The sequence below is a fragment of the Phaseolus vulgaris genome, chromosome 9 (genome assembly GCF_051622355.1).
Source record: "Phaseolus vulgaris cultivar YP4 chromosome 9, ASM5162235v1, whole genome shotgun sequence".
NCBI lineage: Eukaryota > Viridiplantae > Streptophyta > Magnoliopsida > Fabales > Fabaceae > Phaseolus > Phaseolus vulgaris.
Window position 1 is genome coordinate 39186241 of NC_143506.1, and position 22334 is coordinate 39208574.

A 22334-nucleotide genomic window follows, 5' to 3' on the forward strand; every position below is an offset into this window, starting at 1 on the left:
CCATTTAGTTGACGACTTAGGTAGCTTGTCAAAAATTATTTGAACTTTACGATAAATAATCATATGTGCGTGTTACTAATCAACTATTATGATTTACTAAGCTCAACACCTCTTTACTTTCTTACATGTTTTTGTGATCTTAGCTTTGAGTCATTTGTATAAATCTTTTAACATAATTATCTTTTATAAATTAGTTAATGTAGCTAGTAAAAATAAATAATTTTTTTTAAGTATTGCATCTTAGAAAAACAATTTTTCATTTTAGTCTTTGTACAATTTCGTAGGCTTGCCAAAAATGGAATATATAATTTCTTAAAGACTTTTTGTAATGTTCCATATACAATTAACACGGTTTATCATGAAGATTAGTAATAAACAATTGATCAGCTATCTTGTCAAAAATAATTACTATAAATAGTTTATAAAAGTAAAAGTTATGAAATTGTTTTTGGAGATTCATTAAATCACATAATTTATTCTAAAACTACTCAAATGTAATGTAAATTATTATTCAAATAAATGTTGTATACAAATTTATATTTTATATTTATTCTTATTTCCTCCATATTGATCATCCATAATCACACTATTAGTAAATTGACATTGAATTAAAAATGGAACTAAACCACATTAATTGAATTAGGTATTTGGTGAATTTGTATAGGTTGGAGTTGAAGGTGTTGTGAAAATTGATAGCATATATAAAACTTAACCAAAGTCTCAAATCTTAGGTTAAGTTACTTAATAAGAAGAAGAGAAGAAAAGAAAAGAAAAGTGTTGTTTTCTTTGCAATAAAGTAAAAAAGTGCAGACAAAAAATACGAAGACTATTTTTGGTTTGGGTTAAGTAAGAACACGTTGACCAATACACAACTTCACTGCAACTTTCCCACAAGCTTTTTTAATAATAATAAAAATAATGAAAAGACGCGTGGGTTCCACTCTCGGAGGAAGGTGCAAGCTAATTTCCGGAATATAAAATATGAAAAAAGAAAAAGAAAAAAAAAAAAGAGAAAGAGAAAGCGCGTCAACAGTGGCAACTGATGCATATGGAGAATGGAGAAGAAGAATGGTTGCGTATAAAAGGATGAGGTAATGGTTCATACCCTTCAGAACCTTCCTCTCTCTTTCTTTTATCCATTCTATAAACCAACGGAATCAAAAATCCATTCTCATTCATAATAATTGTTATTATTTTTTCTCAAATTTTTCTTCTTCACTCATCACTCTGAGAAATGGCTCAAGAGGGAGGAGATGAAGCGACACCAAGATTCAGAGAGAGAAACCCAATCCATGAAGATTTGGACGAGAAGACTTACAGTCTCAGCGGAAAAATCATGCTCTCAGCGATCGTTCTACTCTTCTTCATCGTCATTTTAATGCTCTGTCTCCACATCTACGCGCGCTGGTACCTCAGACGCGCGCGCCGCCGTCAGCTCCGCCGCCACCGCGAGTTCGGCCGTACGCAGCTCATGTTCTCCAGCGCCGCTCCCACCGCCGCCGCGGTCTCCCGCGGCCTCGACGCCGCTGTCCTCGCCTCGCTGCCCGTGTTCACTTACGACCCCAAGGCACACCCGGAAAACGCGCCGGAATGCGCGGTCTGCTTGTCGGAGTTCGAACTGGGCGAACCGGGCCGGATCTTGCCGAAGTGTAACCACAGCTTCCACACGGAATGCATCGACATGTGGTTTCACTCGCACGCCACGTGTCCGCTCTGTCGCGCACCGGTCGAGCGCACGGCTGAACCGGAAGTTGTTGTAACAGTAGACGAACCGGAATCCGGTTCGGGTGAGACCCCAACCGGTTCTGCATCTTCTCCTTCCTCTTCGGTTGGTACGAGGAAATCTTCGTTGGTTGGTGTAACCGTTGAGGTGCCTCCGCGGGACGAGAATTTGCGTGACGAGAATTCGACGTCGTTTCGGTCGCCGATGAGTCGCATGTTGTCGTTTACGAGGATTCTGAGCAGGGAACGGAGGGGGAACGTGTCGCCGTCGTCTTGCGGCGGTGACTGTAGCTCCGCCGCCCAGTGCGACGCGGAGCGAGGTGGGCGCGAGGAGACTCAGTGAGTGGTCTTGAAACGATAACCTATGCGGCGCGTGGTGGTTGGTTTGTTTTGTGGCGCGTGGATTTTAATGAAGGTAGTGCCGTGTGCGGCGCGTGAGGGTTGGTGGTTGTGACGTAGAATGTTTTGGTTTGAACATAAATAGATTTATATATTTTTATTTTATTTTTTACTTACTTTGCAGTTCCTTAAAAATAGTTACATAGAATACCAAAATTGGTCATCCAATGCTTGTATATAAATCAGAACAATTTTAAACAATACTCATTTCTTAGTAACTATGATTAATTGCAATATTTTCCTTTAATGTGCTATGCGAATCTTATTAATTATAAATGGCCACCTCAATGATGATGTCCTTTTACTAACACCTATGCTGAAACTTAACATTAACATGTCTTGCTTTTTTAAAATTATCCTTAACATCAACAAAACACTTACAACACATTTTATGGGCACTTAATTGAGTTCTCATTGAAGAGTTAAACATTCTTAACTATGATGATGGTTATAGAAATAATTACTTATTTATTTATTTATATGACCCTTTCAATTAATTTACACTTTTAGTTAGCAACTATAATTTGTAAATGATTTATCTGATTTTTCTAAAATTATCCTTATAATATATAAAACTAAAATAGTTAAGTAAGAATTTAATATTTGCAAATACTTTTATCCTCAATGAGAGAAACTTTATCTTGCTTATTTTACATACGTAACACTTTTTTTTTTTTTAGTAAAAGTGATGTTCGGGCTTCTCTTCAATTATAGATATTCTTCATTGTTTTGAAATGGAAGAATATTTTACATATGTAACACTTTTTTTAGTAAAAGTGATGTTCAGGCTTCCATCTTCAATTATAGATCTTCTTCTTAATTGTTTTGAGCCAAATTCTTTCTACACCCAATGGAAACAAAAATGAAAGTCATTCTGGATAAGAAAATCTACAATACAAAAAATAATAGATTAAAGGTATTTTCGTCTTTTTATGAAAATTGGATGCAATGATATGGTGCAGGAAGCAATTGTCTTGTTTTGAAATGAAAGAAATTCAAAACAGATTGAAATTGCTTTTCACACAAGCGAAATCGCTACTGCACCACAGTTCTGAAGAGTTTTCAGAAACAAGTTCAGATTTCTTTGTACACCACTGAATTTCTTTTTGAACTACGAAATTTTTTAAAAATTTTCAGAAATGAATTTTTAAGATGATAATGGAAACCTAAATTTAAAGAAAATTATTAATGATGTAATAGAAATTTATGAACTCAATGATAAAATTAAAAACACTCAAACTCTAATCTATGAAGAAATTTGAAAAAAAATTAAAAATTAAAGTAAAAACAATAAATTTTAGCTAAACAAAAAGACAAATTCAATCCTAAATATTCAAGAAAATATGAACAAGATAAAAATTAATTTTTTTTGAAGAAAAATTACTTATATCTTAAACTAAAGTTCTGATTACCATATAATGCAATCCAACTTTGCATCTCATGTGTAAATTTTCTTCGATGTTTTTTATTTAAATTTCTTAAAATGAAAGATGAATGATAACAGAAATGATGAAAGTTTTGGAGGAGACGAAATTATGAGGATAAATCTATAAGTAGAGTTAAGTCAACAATTAGTTTCTAAAGTGAAGTTTACTAAGAGTTTAGAAATTTGTCTAATAAAAAGACTAACTCTATGAGAACTTTAAACAAGTACAAGTGTCATTTGATGAGAAATTCAAAACACTGCCAGAGCTATTATTTGTAGTTAAAGATTAGATCTAAATTTAAAAATCCAGAAGTATTAACATGTTAGATACTTGAATAGTTCTCCTTACTTTTGAGAAGGGGCAAAACGTTATTACATTCACAAGAATTTATGGTGTTACATGTGGATATCATTACATCAATATGTTAATGTCATCAACAATAATGATACAGGCTAAAACTAATGGATGTTAGTAATAAGTGATAAATAGGACTACAATAATTATTACATAACTTAACTATGTCCAAGACATTTAGCAAATGTCTTGCTTGAATCATTTAGGGCGAAGGGTGTGGAATAAGCTGATATTGCCACTGTCACCCTGCTGAATGTAAATTAACTGGTTCAACATACTGAGATCTACGCCTTCTTTTGGCTTCAGGGGATAACTTCATCAAACTCACCTTTCCATGCTTTACAGAAAGCTTACAATTTGTTGGTGGTGACACACCATTTGATCCATATCTCCTAGAAGATGTGGGAGAATTTTCTCTTTCAGTGTTGTTCTTATCACCTCTTGTACAGGATTTTTTGGTTGGAGATTTTTCTCTTCCAAATTTGTTCTTATGACCTCTTGTAGAAGGATTTTTCGTTGATGACTTTTCTCTTTCAGGTTTGTTCTTATCACCTTTTCTAGATGGTTTTTTTGGAGACTTTGCTCTCTTTTTTGGCAAACCAAACTGTGCATCCTCTCGTTCATGCTCAAGGAGCCTAACATGAAAGGGATTAACAGATGTGTAGCAGACAGAGTTCCCATCAATTCCGTTTCTTTCTAGAGCTACTTCTCCATTGTTTACCTGGAAAATTGTAGAACTTCCATGATATATTGGAAAAATAATCCAGTGATAATCCGATTAATTGGACTCTTCAACGTCAAACATCATAACATGAAGTAAAAGTTCAAGAAGTGCACGGGATATTGCTAAAAAATGAATTACCAGTTGAAGAAGGGAAGAAAAACTTCGGGCCACATCATACTTTTCTTGACCCTTGACCAAATCAGAAAAGGTCAGGACACTGCTACTGCTTGCTTCAAGGGAGAGCATGGAGAACTTGTCAAGAATTCTCTCACCATAGTCTTGGATATCAAATGGTGGATGTGATTCCTATCATGCCAAAGCAGTTCATTCAATTTAAAGAACTAAATAGAGTGGAAGGCAACCCAAAAGATGAATTCACCTGTTCTTCCAAATTGTGTTCAATTCTTTGTTTCCACGTTGAAACTCTAGCAGTCATTTCAGTTTGCTTCTCAGTTTCAGCAATGCTTGCCAGGAGAGCATTCTAGATGATGAAAAGGGATAGTCAGTACTAGTGCAATGAAAGCAGAAACTGAAAAATTTATCATGCAGGAAAATTTATCTATAATTGATAAATAGCTACTTTCATATCCCAACAAGTCATAGACAATGGCACTCTCACCAGATGAGAGCGGCAAAGATCTTCCAAACTAGCTTGAGAAAGATCTACAGCTTCTTCAATGTTGACATCAGCATCATCAAACTCGGGCTGTTAATTCAAGTGGATATAAAATTAGTTTCAAATATGTCATCTCATGAGAATATATAGATAGCCATATTACTGATCTCCTTTCCTAACCTCATTACTGAAAGGTGGTAGATTTTCTTCCATGAAAGCATTCTCTGGCATATCAAAATCAGGAATTCCACTATCACATTCAATGTCATCGTTGTCACCTTCAGCGTTAAATGATACACCAGGTTCATTCCCCTCGCTAACAAGAGATTGCCTCAGCTGCAATTTACAAATCACATTTTATATAGTATAAATTCATATATTGGTAAATGGCAAAACGATGAAAAAGTACCTTCACATAGAATGGAGTTTGAGTATCCCTTTCTCTTTCATGGACAACATGTTGCATCTCCCACAGTTCCACGAGCTCTGGACTGATAGGACCATGCAATTTTGCAAGTGGAAACAAGGAGCTCATAGGAGTTGGTTGTCTCACATTAATGTTATTCTTTTTTAAAATTTTCGCTGCAGGTACAGCAAAAAGATAAAAGCAGATAAGTTACACAATTAAGGTAAGGCAAATTGTTGATGAAAGACTTTGGGGAGTTGGGGGGACCTTTTCGGAATGGTTTCACCCTCAAGTTGCCCAGTTCATGAGGATTTAAAGGTTTCCATGGATCATCATTATCATAATCTGAATTGTCTGATTCCCTAGATGCATCACATCCATGATCCATATCAAATCCATAATTGCAGCCATCAAGACCATCACAAGCAGGAAAACTGGGCTGGACATTTTCATCATCAAAACCACCATTAAGTTTAGGGGAGCAGTTGGAATTCGCAAACTGACTCTTAACAGCTGATAATCTACGAGCACTTCCACCAGTACGTCCAGGAGAAAGAAAGCTTTTACGACCTGAGGTTATTCCACTAGCATCATGTCGAGTTGTGGCAGCTTTGCTACCCTCCAAAAACTCATGAACTGCAACAGCATCAGATGTGTCCAATAAAATAAAGTCCTGGTACAGGTCTGTGGTGGACAACTGCAACAAATAATCATATTAGCGAATAAAACTATAAAAAAAATCATTATGCAAACAGAAGCAAGCAATTAAGATACCAGAAAAGACTCCAATTCTCCTCCATCACCACCAGCATCCAAGCAGTCGCCTTCAAGAACAACTAGATTTGCAGGAGGTTTTATAAAGTGATCCAAATTCACTTCTTTTCCTGCTGTGTCATCCAAGGAATTCTTCTGTTCAACTGCATCATAACACACAGATGATATAGCCATTTGCAAATACTTATACTGAAACAAAGCAACATTTATTGTTTTGACACACTTTACGAAAGGTTGAAAGGAGGCACAGAAAACAATGTGAGAGAAGGAAGAAATCCAAGAATCAAGACACTATGAATAAATATCTAAATTTGACATAGAGGTCCAAAGCAGAGAGAACCTGGTTCCAGCAATACCATGACCAACTTAATTGATAGTATTCTGTCCCAGAACCAAATAAGCTAAAACAATCTTACCAAATATAGATTTATATATGTACATTTTCAACCTTGGTGTGCAACAAAACTATTTCGGCGGTACACTAAATATTGCTACATAAAAATAATAATCATCATAATAAATGCCTTCTGCTAGGTTCTTGTTTAATCATTCAGCAATCTCCATTAAATAGGGTACCTTGGATGTCATCTAAGCCCCAGAATTGATCATTTTCTTCATCAGCAACAGCTTGGGAACCACTTTCTTCAGGTTGAACTGATTCCCCATCTTTATGATCCTGCTGTCTGCCCAAAAAAACTTAGTCAGAATAATCATTGCTGTTTAATTTTCAAAAGCAAAAATAAAAGTCAGTCAAAACACATTATTACTTCCTATTTCATGTCACCTACAATAAGCTGTTGGCTTTGTCAAGTAGCAACACTCCAAAGAGGTTTAATCATTGGGTGAAGACAAGACACGATGGGTTTCATATCTCTAAGATGCCTAGAAAACAGGGCCTGAAACGTGGGCAATGCACAAATACCATCTGGGTGCTGAAATTCAATTTTGTGTTTACAAGAATGGAAGAAAATAGGATCAAATTACTGACCACATGGTCATAAAGAACCGATCCAATTTCAAGGTTGAGTATTCGCAAATGTGAAGGTCCACGATTGGTTTCATATTCTTCCAGCCTAATTGGCTCTATCATCAGAATTGTTTGCAATCGACTTTTTTCTCATGGAATCATAATTACCAGGGGAGGACAGAACAAGCAACTAGAAACAATTATGAGTATATATTGTAAACTTAGCAACAATACTGACACAGTTTTCATAGTCAAACATATTAAGAACTAAACTTAAACTTAAACACTTTAGTTGGAAGAAAATGGATAGAAGGAGTGGGGAGAATAAGGAGGCTAAACCCATCCCTTCCCATCATTGAACCAAACAGATGTTTAGAGCCCAAACTCCTACCGTTGATAATGACACTCAGTACGTTTAACATAATAAAATTAAAAATGGATATAGATATAAAATTGCAAATTACATAACAGAAAGCAGATAGAGGCAGAAACTTAAACTAAAAAATCAAACCTTTTCTGAGAAAGGAACTCCAAAGCACGCAAGACCAAGGTGTAGAGGTATTCCACCTTTCGACTATACACTTGTATGGAACCCTGAAGCAGCAGAGCAGCTACAATTACCCAGAAACAACTAACACAGGTGAACACAAATTTTAAACATTAAATGGGAACTTTCAAAAGACAAAGGACTATGATGGACCAAACCTTCGGCAAAGTTCACAGAAAAATATCCTTCTTCCTCGCCAGTGATCTCGCCTGAACAAATTTTCAGCAAATACTCCTCAAGTTTCTTGGCGAGGTCAACTTCCCAATTGGATTCTAGGTCACGCTCCGCGTGAACCGCGTGGAAGCCGCCGCCTCCACTCCCCCCCGGTTCCGAGGTACCCTTAGTCATCTTCAGTGGACGAAATCCTCTCGCAAATCATGGTAATGTCGAAATTTTCGATTCCAAGAACCCAAAGGGAGAAAAAGCCCTAGGGTTTAATCTTTCCGGCGAGGAGTTGGAAAACTCCGAAAACGGCAAGAAAACGTTAAATGGGGTGTTGAAAAGTTCGAACCTTGTGGGGGTATGCAGAGAGAGACAGAGAGAGAGAGAGAAAATCGATAGCGTATGAGAGAAAGAGTGAAGGAGGAAACTTTACTTTTTTCAAAAACTTTTCGATTTATTTTTCCCGCTCCTGGATCACAAATCAAAGGTAAATTGGGCCTAGGCCTTTTCATAAATCGGAAAATTCTCTCTGCACCATATCAATTCTAACATGCACCTATCTGCTATTAAATGATAAAAATGTCCTTCTAAAATGACGAAAATAATCTTTTAAACAAAAAATGATGTGGATAAAAATTACTTCTGGAACTCTTTTCTAGAAATATTCTGAATTTGATTTTCTGGAACACATTTTTAAATTCCAGAAATTTTTATTCAAAATGCATTTTTAATTTTGTGTGTTTGAAATGTATTTTTTTAATTGTGAATTATATTTATTATTCTGGATTTTCAAATCCAAAATAAAAATAGTTTTGGAAATTTAAAAAATAATAGGGTAGAGGTTAAAAGTGATATGGTGTGGGAAAAACTTGTCTCCTAAATCTGAATCGAACTGCACCCATGATTATTATCAGCACTCCATAATAACAGTAAAAAGACTTAAATATCCCCCATTGCTAGATCACATTGTCACTGCACCTCTAATTGAACCCACATTCTTCACTGGATTCTGAGAGAAATAAGAAGAAGAAAGAAAGAGTAATATGAAAGTATAATTTAAAAGATTTCTAAAATAGATAATATGAAAATCACCATTAAAATATAGCATGAAGGGAAGAATGACTATATTAAAATTTATGGGAGTGCAAATAGTAATTATGGGAGTACAGGAAGTAAAATTTGTAAGATAATTATTATTTTAAAATCCTTACTCTTTCTAAAATATATACGAATTTTAATAAATTATTTTTTCATTTCAGTGTAATGGGAGGTGTTGGAAGAAATTACTCCAAATAAAGGATATTATTAAATATCCCTCAAATTATTATTCAAAGCCACACTTTTTTATGAGTTAAGAGTACACACTTCTTTGGTGTCAGGTTATGGTGAGTTTGGAGAAGGAAAAATTAATATTCTAATCTATTTTCTCCAGGAAATTACCAAAATAAAAAAAATGTATTTTTTTTTTATAAATTGGATAAATCATATTTGAAAATCACAACTTCTTATTAAAGAATGTGTTCCACAACTACAATTTCAACCTTTAACAGAAAGTTGTGTTTAATATATACAACTTAGTGTTAAAGTTAATGTAGAATCCGTTTAGATCACTCTAACCTTTACCATTATAATAATCTCATATTCATGTATCTCCATTACATCATTCTATTGATTCTACAAACATCAAATTGATTCCTCCATTATTAATCTCTTAAATTAAGTGTTGTTGCAAATGTTGCATATTAAATTGTATAATAAGCAATTATGAATGCTACTGGACTTTACAAGAATGAATAGCACATCCCAATACCTCACCTATCCCATATTCACAACACCAAGTTAAAATCTTACTGAATCACATACTTTGTTAAAAAAATGTGGTTTCATTTTCCTAAAAAATGTTATAAAAAATAGAAACATATGTTTAACCCAATCTGAAATAAAAGAAGAGAATATATACAGTATTAAATTAAAAAATATTTATCTAGGTTTAAGGTTTCTACAACATAATAATAGAACATAAACTCCATCCAAACAATATCTTTCCGACTCCAAACACTACAATACAAATCTAGTTAAGTGAAAAGAGTGTGAATGTCTTTTTCTTCTTTAGCACAGTAAAAAATAAATAAAATAAATATGAAACGTTTCAGGGTATTCCAACCTTTCTAGCTAACTAAAAAGAGTGTGAATATCTTTTTCTTCTTTAGCTCAGTACAAAATAAATAAAATAAATATGAAATGTTTTAGGGTATTCCAACCTTTCTGTTAAGGTCAAAAAAACAGGCCAATAACAATGGAACAATCCATTCAAATAATATTTTTCCGACTCCAAACACTAAAATACCAATCTAGCTAACAGAAAAAGAAAAAGAGTGTGGCTGTGTTAATTAGTGGGATAGCATGATGATCCCACTTTTGTGTTAGTGGGTACATATAGCTACTAGGAATTCATAGCTCCAAGACTGTAAGGTACCTTAGATCTAACAATCCAATCATCACGTTCATCTGAATTAGCAAGTTCAAAGAACTTTGAAGGATAATAGTCAGAAGCTTCTTGAGCAGTTAGAACCTTGAAACCAGGCCATTTGACTCTCGATGATGTGTCTGCATCAGGGCCCTTGTTATTGTACTCATAATAAGTACAAGTGTCCATGAAACTAATTCCCATCCATCCCATGTAACCTTCTGGTAAGAAGATGTTGTCAATTTGAGACTCCATGATGATGACCTTAGAGAATGCCCTCCAAGGCCTTCCAAGGTATGCTACCTTGTCTGCCAAGCTACGCAATTCAGGGTCCCCTGTGAAGTGGCAACCCTGGAAAACAAGGGCACTGGGGCTGTCAGATTTCACCCTCCCACCAGCAGTCACCATGCACTTTTGTTTGTTCAGTGGTTTTCTCACAATTAGCTTGCACTTTTGGAACATTCCAACTGCATCTCCAAACACAAAATCCACTGTGCCAGTCACTATACAGTCACGGTAGAATTGGCGTTGGGACTGAGCATAGAGGGTGTCTTGGAACCCGTCCATGTGGCAGTTCACAAACACAGCTTGGTCTGCTGTTACTCGAAGTGCCACTGCTTGATGTTTCTTAGACCCTGCTGTGTTTTCAAATCCAACATTCTTGGCCATGAAGTTTGCAGCATTAACCGCTGTCATTTAATGATAATAAGATGTTAGGTAATCAAATCAAATTAGTTAATTGCACACATCCTTACAGAAATTCACTAATGCATGTCTTGGTATTATTGTATAGGTTATTCTAGTGTTAGGTTCTATGAAGGATTAAGTTTTTTTTTTTGTCTCTTTTCTTGAATTGTTTTCAGAAAATGATAGTTTGACAATCTTTAGAGTTGTATACAATTCTTTATGTGATGAGTTTGAAAATAAATATATATAGTAAAGGGTAAGTTTGGAATTAAATGATATGAAAAAGTATTAAAATAATAATATTAGAAGTTATAATGTGGTTGTATAAAAAATGTGGGTTGCCAATGTATATTACTCTTGTTTTACTTTGTTTCTTTTGGGTGGAAGGACTAGATAGGTTTAGGATTTTTGTTAAGAGAGTATGTGGTTTTGGTGGTTTGATCGGTTTGGTGTTTTAGGGGCTTGTGTTTTCTGGCCCTTTGTGTTGTTTGATTCAGAGACTGAAAGGTATAACGTTGTTTGGTTGGGAGAGATCTATCGTTGTAAGCTTTTGTTCTTGGTTCTTGGCCTTTTAGGTATGAGACTTTGAACATTATGTAAAAGGATTGGAACACTCCTAAAGTATTTTATTTTATTTTTTTGTATTGTTAAGAAAAAAAAAATGTTAAGGTAATGTATGTTAACAAGAAGGCAAATTCAAGGTTAATGAGTGTTAGCATGAGTATTTTATTTCTAGACTTTTTCTTTTACATTTATAATAAGGAAAAATATGTTTTATAATGTTTAAAAATATTCATGGGACAAATATTTGATATTATAAAAAAAAGTTATATATTGACAACTTATATCAGTTATAACTCAATTTTTTCTGCCTAAAACTTGCACGAGTTTACGACGAAAAATATATTTCTTTATATCTCAATCACGTTGTTGTATATTGGAGCAAGGTTATACATTATAACTCAATTATAAATGTATAGGTATAGGGTTTAAGAGGTACTTACCAAAAGTAGCAGTTTTGTAAGTTTGGACGCCATCATCGTAGTTTAAACTGCCACTGAATCTAGTCTTTGTGGGACCATCTCCAATGATGGTGACATGGGTCATGAGCATGGACATGTCCACATTTTCCTTGTAAACACCAGCTTTGACGTAAATCACATAAGGTTCAGCATTGTTTGGGGGAACGGTCTTAAGAGCTTCCTTGATGGTTTTGAATTGGCCAGACCCATCTTGGGCCACAACTACCTTAGCACTTTCTGTGCCCTGCGAAAGAAGACGTCTTTTCCCTTCACTCACCCATGAAGGGTAATCATCTAAGGGCACTTTGTCCTGAGAGAGAAGCCTCCTATTCCCAAATGAGGTCATGTTAAGGTCCTTCAGTATACCAGAGATCACATCGATCATATCCAATGCATTGCTGGTAAGCTCCAAAGAGGTGTTCAAAACCTTGTTCATTTTGGCACCAGCTTTTGTGTCTGTGTGCTCAAAACCATACAAGCATGTGTATTGGTGTGTGAGACTCCCCGAGATCCAAACCTTAAGATCATAAATGTATTCACTCAACTTCCCATATTCAAACTTGTCTATTGTATCAACAGATTTCTGAATACCATGAATCGCATACTCAAACACTTCCTTGCAAATTTCCACGGCTTGTCTTGTCATGTTGTCCTTCCCCAAGTCACGATAAAGGGTGGAGTTCTTTATGTGACTCAAAAGTTCCACTGCTGTGGCATTGATCGCAGCTTTCACCAAAGCTCTTGTGTCTGCATTTCTGTCAGGTACTTTTGCAAGGCTTTTCTTGCATGTTTTGGCGTATTCTGTTGAATGGCACAGTATCTCTACACTGGTCCTTTGAGAGCTAGTGATATGAGCTGCATCATCTGCAGGTTCTTCTCCCTGGTTCAAGGTAACAGCCACTGCAGCCACCACAGCCACAAGGAGGATTGAAGAGACGCCAAGAATGGCGAACCTTCTTTGTTGGTCTTTGGCTTTGACATTTTCACCCATATAAACTTTCTTCTGTGTTCCTTTTTTCCTCAACAAGATGAGAAAGGGTGATCAGAACTGTTGTTTTCAATCTTTTGGGTGCTTATTCTTTCAACTTATGATTGTTATTTCATTTATAAATGCTCTAAATTCTCGGCAAAATCAGTGTTAAATGGAAGGTGGGAATCCCTTGTGAAACGGAGGGTACTTTTGATGCATGTTCTCTGCATCCAAGAATATCAGGTAATTCCTAAACTTGGTGCACAACATCAGTTAAAATATATCAGTCATTGTTTAATTTTGGCATCTACTTGTTAAAGAAAACAATTTAAAAAAGGTTTGGTTTTGAGGATCTCCTTGAATCAAGAACTTTTGGTGCTAATATAAGTTTTTGATGTGTACCCTTGCATCACCTTTGATGTTTGTTGTTGTTTTGGTATAGAGTTATTTTATGGAAAAGATTTCTTTTAACATCCAAAATAAAAAATAAAAAATACATACATCTAACAAACCATTATAATAATATAATATAATTAAAATATTAGTTTATTAGTATATATGAATTGTATGTATTTTATTGTGTATGGTGTTAATATCAGGACCCTCATTTTATATGTAGGGTGATTTCGTTCAAATTCTAATTTTACATTATCTGTCATATCTATTATTTTTTCTCTCTACTGAGAATGGGAAAAAAACATTTTTTTTTTAATTTTCTCTTTTTTATTTAGTATTATTTGTCAATCATGATTTTTCTATGTTATGGAAGCCTAAAGTAGCCTTTTTTTTTAAATAAAAAAGGAAATTGGTGTGTGAAGAACTTAACTATATTGGATAAATATAAAGATTACTGTTTCCATATTAATTTAATTTGTAAGTTTTAATGATTTAAATTAAAAGTATTATTATATACACTACAAGAAAATTATGAAATAGAAACCAATTTGTAGAAACCAAAATAATTAGTTGCAATAGTAACTAAATTAGAGACCATTTTAGAAACTAAAAAGAAATTTGATTTCTAAATTAGTTTCTATTATTTTCTATTATTGTTAAATAGTTTCTAAATTGGTATCTAATTAGCAACCAAAATTTTTACTACCAAATTTAGAAACTAAATAATTGGTAGTTAAAACCTTAGTTGCTAATTAGATACGAATTTAGAAACTATTTAATAATAATATAAAATAATAGAAACTAATTTAGAAATCAATTTTTTTTAGTTTCTAAAATGGTCTCTATTTTAATTCCTATTGTAACTAATTATTTTGGTTTCTAAAAATTAATTTTTATTTCATGATCTTCTTGTAGTGATATTTATATTTTTAAATAATACAATTTATAAATTCTAATTTTTTCAATTATTATTTTTAATTAATGAAATAAAAGGTTAATCTATTTCATTAAATTAGTGATGAGTTAGTCCGTTAGACCCATAATTAAGCTAAGTTAAATTTGCAAGATTTTGATTGAAATATCATTCTTACGAGTACTTCACTTTTGACTCTATTTTTAAATGGTGAAGTTTTGTAAATTCGTTAACACGAGGCCATACTTTTATTATAAACCACTGGGCTGTGATATTTAACTAAGGACTTTTAAAGTAACAATTTTCAAACCTGGAATACACAATGAGAGAGCTGAATTTGAACAACTTCATATATGTTACATGATGCTTCCAAAAAAGCATTTTGAAAGCATTTTTTTGTCCTAGGAACATTTTTTTGGTGGACCTTTAATTTCCCGTTTCACGAGTTATTTGATGACTTTCATTTAGCCCTGAGGCAAAAAGTGTTGAGGTTCTCAAAGCTTGGCTTTCTGCAGTTCTAACTTGGCAATGGTCCCCAAGTGAACTTCATCTGGACCATCTGCAAGTCTCAGTGTTCTCGAAGCAGCCCATAGATGAGCCAGGACAGTGTCAGATGAAACACCAGCTGCTCCATGCACTTGGATTGCCATGTCAAGCACCTTCAGTGCCATGTTCGGTGCAGCTACCTGCTCCCATGCCAAGGAGAGTGTGGAAGAATCAACATCAAAGTGAAATGATAGGTATGTAACACGGACACTAATACGAACACAGAGAGAGATATGTATAATCTTTAAAATATAGAATATGAGGACACATATCTATTATTATATTATTATGAATTATATAAATTGACAATAAATATTTATGTGCAAAGTATGTTTAAACTTTTTTTAGCAGAAATAAAGATTTCTTATGGCTGGTTCAAAAGAATTTGTTCCTTATTTTTATAATCATAATAAAAATTTATACAATAAATTTGAGTTTTTAGAAAATTAATATATTTTTCCTTTTTAAAATTGTATTAGATACACGTATCAGACACTAACACTCATAGGACAGGTGAAATACAACAAATATTTTTTGAATGGATATTTCACCGATATGTGTCCTACAAGTGTCAGTGTCCGATACGTGTATCTGACACGAACATACCATTTAAGAGGAGTGTCTGTGTTACAAACAATTACCTTTGCCATTGCTAGTATCCCCCGAGCTTTTTTGTTCCCATGTCTATCAAGTTGATCAGCGGCTTCCAACACTAACAATCTGGTCCTCTCTAGCTCTATTCGGCACTGAACATCAGAAGCTAAGTAAGCAGAATCTTAATAATGTAAAACTGAGACACTCTCGTCCAATAAATTTCTAATACCTTGGCCATATCTGAAAGAAATGAACCATGTTGAGCAATGAACTTCCCAAATGTTTTTCTACTAATGGCTCTTTGAACCATCAACTGCATGCCTCGCTCAGCAACACCTATCAGTCTCATACAATGGTGCAGCCTTCCAGGACCAAGCCTACCCTGCAAGAATGCTAGTTATCAGCACACTGAAAATATATTTTTGGTACTTTAGTAAACATATAAAAGAAGATAGGCAGATGAACATTATGCAGATAGACAGACCAAATAACTTCCATACATAACCCCGTAATTCCTTCCATGGTAGAATATATTAAAGTTTATTTGTTTAAATTGAAGTCATACTTAAAAATACGACTTCTTTGTTTAGTCATGCTTGAAAACAACATCAAATCAACATCAGATCCTAATATTCAACCTAAGAAATATTTTTCGACTTACTTGAGCAATCTCAAATCCACGTCCTTCACCCAGTATGATGTTTTTTGCTGGCACACAAACATTTTCAAATGTTATTTCTGCATGCCCATGTGGAGCATCATCATAGCCAAACACGGTCAATGGTCTCTTTATGTGAACACCAGGAGTCTGGACATCCACTAAGATCATAGATTGCTGTTTATGCTTTGCTGCGTTGAAGTCAGTTTTCCCCTGTCCATATGTTTCAATCACACTATTGATTATTGACATGAATGGCACATGACTGTTAGTGCAATAACTTTCAGTCAAATACTTACCATGACTATAAGAATTCTACATCTTGGATCCATAGCACCACTAGTCCACCATTTTGTCCCATTGATAATATATGAATCTCCTTGCCTATAAATGATGACAAATTAAGAAAATAACTAAATAAGTAGTCCATACCCAAATGTCTAAATTGTCTTCTACCAAGAAACTTGACTCAAACCTACGTTTTTTAAGTAATTAGCCAATGCATTCTTGGCCAAATGAAAAGACGGACTCTTGAATTACATAAGATTAACAATAATACTACCTTTTAATAGAGCACTCAATATTGGTTGCATCGGAAGATGCAACTTGTGGTTCTGTCATAGCAAATCCAGATCTAATCGTCCCCTCAAGCAAAGGAACTAGCCATTCTTGTAGTTGTTCTTTATTTCCATAACGCAGTAATACCTAATATGCAAAGTAATGCTCTCAAATTAGACAAAAATGCAACATCTATAGAATGCGTACTAAATATGATCAACCCCAGAGAGAGATCAAATTCATGTTAGTCAGTTAATGATCAACCAAGCAAATCTACAAAGTTCCATCTTACCTCCATATTACCTGTGTCAGGTGCACCACAATTAAATATTTGTGGAGCCCAAATAGAACGACCCATGATCTCACAAAGGTATCCATATTCGAGATTAGTGAGACCAGCTCCCAATAACAAGTCATTTGCATAGGCAGAGAGATGATTATTGCTCCCATCGAAGATAAGGTTTCTTGCTCTCACTGCACTATCAAGCTGCACACAAACAAATGCATTCAGATGACTTCTTTTTCAGGAAAAGAAACAGTGACAGTAGGTAATAAAAGAATTTAAGAAATAATCATAGATGATAAATGTCTAATAATTCTGTATTCCATCAAGCTATTCAGGCTGAATATTTTCTTAGCTGTCCTGTTGAGTTACAGCAATGCTCATCCCTACAGCTTTTCCAGCATCCACAAGTTCTTTTTCGGCTATGATTTATTAAACCTTTATATTTTTTATATTTTTTTTTCAGTATCTTCTTTTTAAAAGCTTAGATTTCATCAAGTTTTATTTTGAGAGGGTGGGTAGACAGGGTAGAATATCTACTAAATAACTCAAATAGCCGTGTCTTTTAGAATGTAAGTTCAAATCTAACTCAACTCCACCAAATTGACTTATATGGTGAGGGATCCCCTACAACATCTTTGGATATTTATTTCAATGCTCATAACTCAACTCCTAAGAAGCTGTAATACATCAAACCTGATAGATGGACGAGAAAAGCTTCTGAAATCACAAAATACAGAAAAAATAAAGAGGAAAAGACGCATACAGGAATCCATAAGTTCCACAAGCCTTCTTTTTTTGCCATCTCCTTTAACTTTTCCTCTGCTGGGTGAACAGTCCAGCGTGAGTCTGATTGGGCAAGCTTATAAAATTCATTTTCCATGGGGTAAATGTGTTCCTCCATGAACTTAATTATTTTTTTCCTCAGTGCCAAAACCTTTTGACTAGGAACAAACTTCCCCTGATCTGAGCGGCCCTGTGCATCATTCCCATTCACAAACTCTTTCGAATAGTATCGTACTGATAAAAAAAAATTCTGATTATAAGGTGTAAAAGGGCTTCAGCTGGTAGTTTAATAATAATAACCTAGTAATATTTTTAGCTTCCAGTAGGTAACAAATTATATTTTAGATACACTACATGAGAGCCCATAATGTTTACATGTTATAGCTACCTGAGGGAGGATGCTGAGGAAGCACAGAATTTTGTTCAATAAATTCCCAAGCAGCATCTATAAGGCCATTAGCAAGTACTTCAGTGTGTCGAGCACGCTCACCTCCTGATGCGTTACCCTATTGCACACAAAGAAGCCCCAAAATATTAGATCTTAAAACTATAACAGCAGCAGCATCTCTAACAAATTTAGATACCTTAACCCATCTATTATAAACTCCTGCATAAATTGAAGCCCCTCGGAACAAAGAAAAGGCAACATAGAACTTCCATTCAGCAACAGGCCATTTCCTTTCCTGGAATCCAAAACTCTTTCGTTAGATCTTCAAGAATAGGCAAATATATGATACAACTTACAAGACATGCCAAAAGCATCCCTGGCTATATAGCTAGCGTTAATGACCACCATCAAATACAAAGCTATTAAAATCTCAAACAAAACAATCAAAATCTCAAGTTATGAGATTAACTAGTTATCATTGAACATGTTATTAGATATTTTAATCTTGGGTAGAATATACTAGTTACATATTCCTGTAACTTAATGGTTGGATGTCAAATATATTGGTTCATTCCAGTTGTAAATTGTAATAACATTTGTTTTTGGGCTGTTATAAGAACTTAAACCCATGTAGATTGTGTTGGGTTTTGTGAGCCTTGTGATAGGTTTTCCATTGCTTGCATAGTGTGTCAAAAGGAGAGCCCTTATCCTTTCATATGTACCACAGTTTTCCAGACCTTAAGTGATCTTCCACATTAATAGAAAATTAGGATAGTTTTCTCCTTCACATACACAAATCCTTCTTCGTGGTTTCTTTTAGGAAAAATTATAGCTTTCACGTCAACTTTCTAGGCAACCCTATACCCTAATATCTAGATAGAGATATATTGTGCAGGCTATTATATCTATCCTAACAGTTGATCTGAATCTAAACTCCAAACATACTTAATAGTAGAATTTCCAATCCCCAAGAAGTCTTAAGGCAAAGGTAATAATGCATAAATTTGGGCTATGTATATCATCACAACAGCATACATAAGAAATGATACCGAATCAAGGCATATATATTTGTAACACTTACTGCTAGAGAACAGTAATAGGCCAAATATTCTGGTAGCGAAGGAATACCATCAGGTAGTCCAGAATGTTCCATACCTTCACGCACGTTTTCGGGCCCAATATCTGCAACATAAGTCTTCCAGGAGAACAAAAGGAACATGAATTGTGCAGGTAATTAAATTAATCAAATACATGGTAATCTGAAACAATGATTCTACTATCATCAGTTTAACAAGCAATCAGACTAAATGAAGATACTAACCATCAAGATTATATAAGCAAATTGCATATTCAAAAAATGATTATAGTAGTATAATATAACTCATCTTTATGTCACAAAATCTCGATTCAGAAAAGTGTGTATATAGTACATACCATACAGCTATATGCAACATCACACATTTGGTTACCAAGGGTAGACAATTCCCAGTCAAGTATTCCAATTACTCGATCCTGCGACGGAAGGAAAACTAATAAGGCATAAGAAGTGGGTTCTAAGATGCCAATGAATTTAACAGTCCTAAATACTAATATTGAGTCTTGACAGTGTCCTAATTCCATAGTAAACAATACATGGCATTGAGAACATAAATTTTGTTTTTTTAGCACACAAGTTATGATACTCTAATTTTGAGCATGATCAGAACAAAAATCTATGCTTTTAAAAGACCAGAACAAAGAAAAGTACTTTTCATCCAATGAAACTTTACCTCTGTGGGATGGAACACAAGATTGTCAATGCGAAAATCTCCATGAACCAGACCTCCTGTTGCTCCTGAAGAATCTTCAGAAGGGATTTGATGTCGTAGCCAATCAATCAGGGCAAACATTTTTGGATTACTAGCAGGTTTACCCTCACTGGTTGAGGAAGCATATTGCTTAGCCCACCTCTCAATCTAATACAAAAAAAAACTATCTATTAGAACAATTTTTTATTTGATAAAATATATCTATTTTGATCCTAACCCTTCTTTTCTGTCCTGGTACAGTAGCAGGGGTGGTGATACAAGATGGAGTGGAACCAAAAAATGGACATGGGGAAAGGAATGTTAAGTGCCTCCTTAAACTTTTTAAAAACCAAATGCAGTGCTCGATGTTTTCAATGTCTCCTCAACATTCACTTTCATAAATTTTACTGTGCTGTAACTGTACAATGCATCCATCTATGTTCAGCTTTCTATCCCAATACACATATCTCCCCGTGAAAAAATTCAATGCACAATTACAACGGTCTTATTTCACCAATTGAGGTCGCTACATGGATCATACAGTGTCATTCAGCACAATTAAAAAGCAAAGTTTCATGAAAATCAAGGCATAAATTGACCACAAATAATCATATATAAAATAATATACCTGTCTTTTGCAATAATTATTGCGTAGTCCATATTTTCCCAGACCAATGGAGTCCACATTAGCAGAATGTATGGAAGCTAAGGCTTTAGCAGTTGCCCTGTAAATTGCGCTCCTCCTCTCAGGTGCCACACCCTGATTATTTACAAGTCACATCTCACCAATCAAACCAATGACAATTCTGCAATAACCAAGGAAACCAAAGTTAACTAGAAAGCAAATCATACCGGTAACTTGGAGTCAATAAATATGCGCCCCTCCAAATATTCCATGATATAAAACGCGGTTCCAATAACACTTGGATCATTGCACATACAGAAAACCTTAGGAACCGGAACTTTGGTATGAGCACCCAATGCCTGGAGAACCTGTAAATTATAAGGGCACATAATTAGTCGTTCTCTCACAAATATGTTGATTCACTCCCCAAACTTCATACACTTAAGAGGGAGTTTGGATGAACATTTACAAAATTGATTTTGAATTGATCTGAATTTTGAAGTAAGGTGATCTATAACTGGACCCTTTTATTCTAAAAACTAGATAGTAGTAAAACTAACTGTAGAATCTCTTATTCATAACAAAAGATATCCAAAGTTGTTCCAGTTCAATCGATCGAAAATCAATTTCTCATATATGAAATTAAACATTTAAGCATTAGCCTAACATCATCTTAGTTAGTATTTGAACATGATTCTACAAGTTCTCACGTGAACCCAGGCAAGCCTTTAATTTTCATCAATGTAACATAAAAACCTTAAATTCTCTATCAACGGCATGAGCTGAAGCGAGCAATTTTCCGGCAGGTTTCTTCCTGAGAACATAGCGATTCACGGCGGAGTCATGAGAACCCACTTCCAACAAGTACGTGGGGTTGGATTGTCCATGCCCAAACTAAACAAGAGAATCACAGTCAAAATAAAAATCAAGTTTTGATGAAAACCCGTTTGACCCAGAAGGACGATAGAAGGTCCCAAAAAGACAAAAACCTGCGAAACGGTGAACCGAGTAGGGGATTGAGGGAAGCCGGAAACGTTGGAAGAACAGTAGCGGATGAGAGAGTCGTAGGAAAAGTGATGAACAACATCGAGTTGCTCTAAGAGGTCTGATGTCTTCCTCGCCATATCCGAATCCTCGATCTGTGACAGATGAAAAGGTTGTTGGTGAATTGATTTGGCTGGAACCTCTGACGTCACTTGCAGAAAAGTGTCAGGACAGACACTCTACGATGTGGGACCTTTGTCTATGGCGACGTTGGATTGAATGAAGAAGTAGCGCGAGAATTTCATTACGCAAAAATTAGTGCTAATGCTTCAAAGCTTTGGATTAATCTTAACTGATACAAGAAGATATTTTGAATATTCTAAAATAAAATGCTGAATTACAGTTAAGAACTAAAGTTTTAACAATTGTAATATAAATTATTTATAGACTCTTTGTATGTTATTGGTGATTTTTTTTGAAAGAAAAGTAGTGTTAAAAGGCATCAAACAAACTGCAAAGATAACTTATTTGCCTTCTTCACAACTTTTATACTACACATGATAAATTTAGAA

The 22334-nt window shown here is 34.7% G+C and overlaps 4 protein-coding genes across 6 annotated transcripts; 1 reads left to right on the forward strand and 3 right to left on the reverse strand.

Moving 5' to 3' along the window:
• The first annotated feature begins 1093 nt into the window (after positions 1 to 1093).
• Positions 1094 to 2339, forward strand: LOC137820170 (RING-H2 finger protein ATL2). The gene has a single exon (XM_068624057.2). The coding sequence runs from the start codon at positions 1235 to 1237 to the stop codon at positions 2063 to 2065; it is 831 nt and encodes a 276-aa protein (XP_068480158.2). The 5' UTR covers positions 1094 to 1234; the 3' UTR covers positions 2066 to 2339.
• A 1557-nt stretch (positions 2340 to 3896) lies between these two features.
• HEB2 (condensin-2 complex subunit H2-like protein) lies at positions 3897 to 8554 on the reverse strand. 2 transcript variants are annotated; one of them, XM_068624058.2, is made up of 11 exons: positions 8095 to 8554; positions 7901 to 8000; positions 6999 to 7105; positions 6423 to 6565; positions 5916 to 6345; positions 5652 to 5824; positions 5423 to 5578; positions 5246 to 5332; positions 5006 to 5107; positions 4765 to 4932; positions 3897 to 4623 (listed from the first exon to the last, which is right to left on the reverse strand). In XM_068624058.2, the coding sequence occupies exons 1-11, from the start codon at positions 8282 to 8284 to the stop codon at positions 4144 to 4146; spliced, it is 2136 nt and encodes a 711-aa protein (XP_068480159.2). In that variant the 5' UTR covers positions 8285 to 8554; the 3' UTR covers positions 3897 to 4143. The 2 variants fall into 2 exon arrangements, with proteins under 2 accessions (XP_068480159.2, XP_090151862.1); XM_090295736.1 differs by having other exon boundaries at positions 6999 to 7101; positions 8095 to 8527.
• Positions 8555 to 10359: 1805 nt separating this feature from the next.
• On the reverse strand, positions 10360 to 13496 carry LOC137820172 (pectinesterase/pectinesterase inhibitor). The gene is made up of 2 exons (XM_068624059.2): positions 12257 to 13496; positions 10360 to 11254 (listed from the first exon to the last, which is right to left on the reverse strand). The coding sequence occupies exons 1-2, from the start codon at positions 13263 to 13265 to the stop codon at positions 10542 to 10544; spliced, it is 1722 nt and encodes a 573-aa protein (XP_068480160.1). The 5' UTR covers positions 13266 to 13496; the 3' UTR covers positions 10360 to 10541.
• A 1303-nt stretch (positions 13497 to 14799) lies between these two features.
• Positions 14800 to 22140, reverse strand: IBR3 (acyl-CoA dehydrogenase-like protein). 2 transcript variants are annotated; one of them, XR_016515843.1, is made up of 17 exons: positions 21768 to 22093; positions 21535 to 21672; positions 21006 to 21146; positions 20782 to 20913; positions 20136 to 20321; positions 19801 to 19878; positions 19448 to 19561; positions 18563 to 18661; positions 18367 to 18484; positions 17959 to 18212; positions 17213 to 17396; positions 16914 to 17056; positions 16651 to 16735; positions 16355 to 16564; positions 15923 to 16075; positions 15741 to 15845; positions 14800 to 15239 (listed from the first exon to the last, which is right to left on the reverse strand). XR_016515843.1 is itself a non-coding variant. In XM_068628204.1 (17 exons), the coding sequence occupies exons 1-17, from the start codon at positions 21900 to 21902 to the stop codon at positions 15048 to 15050; spliced, it is 2478 nt and encodes an 825-aa protein (XP_068484305.1). In that variant the 5' UTR covers positions 21903 to 22140; the 3' UTR covers positions 14800 to 15047. The 2 variants fall into 2 exon arrangements, 1 of the variants encoding a protein (XP_068484305.1); XM_068628204.1 differs by having other exon boundaries at positions 17202 to 17396; positions 21768 to 22140.
• Between the last annotated feature and the right edge of the window lie 194 nt (positions 22141 to 22334).

Bases quoted from the DNA above. Each gene is read 5' to 3' on its own strand.
- LOC137820172 (XM_068624059.2), bottom strand. From the start codon at position 13,265: ATGGGTGAAAATGTCAAAGCCAAAGACCAACAAAGAAGGTTCGCCATT. The intron at 11,255-12,256 runs GTAAGTACCTCT...ATTAAATGACAG, and splicing joins TTACAAAACTGCTACTTTTG to CGGTTAATGCTGCAAACTTC.
- LOC137820170 (XM_068624057.2), top strand. From the start codon at position 1,235: ATGGCTCAAGAGGGAGGAGATGAAGCGACACCAAGATTCAGAGAGAGA.
- IBR3 (XM_068628204.1), bottom strand. From the start codon at position 21,902: ATGGCGAGGAAGACATCAGACCTCTTAGAGCAACTCGATGTTGTTCAT. The intron at 21,147-21,534 runs GTTTTTATGTTA...TATAATTTACAG, and splicing joins CCGTTGATAGAGAATTTAAG to GTTCTCCAGGCATTGGGTGC. The intron at 16,076-16,354 runs GTAAGTCGAAAA...GCATTCTTGCAG, and splicing joins GTGGATTTGAGATTGCTCAA to GGTAGGCTTGGTCCTGGAAG.
- HEB2 (XM_068624058.2), bottom strand. From the start codon at position 8,284: ATGACTAAGGGTACCTCGGAACCGGGGGGGAGTGGAGGCGGCGGCTTC. The intron at 8,001-8,094 runs GTTTGGTCCATC...GGGTAATTGTAG, and splicing joins TTCTGTGAACTTTGCCGAAG to CTGCTCTGCTGCTTCAGGGT. The intron at 6,566-6,998 runs GTACCCTATTTA...GTTATGATGCAG, and splicing joins GGGCTTAGATGACATCCAAG to TTGAACAGAAGAATTCCTTG.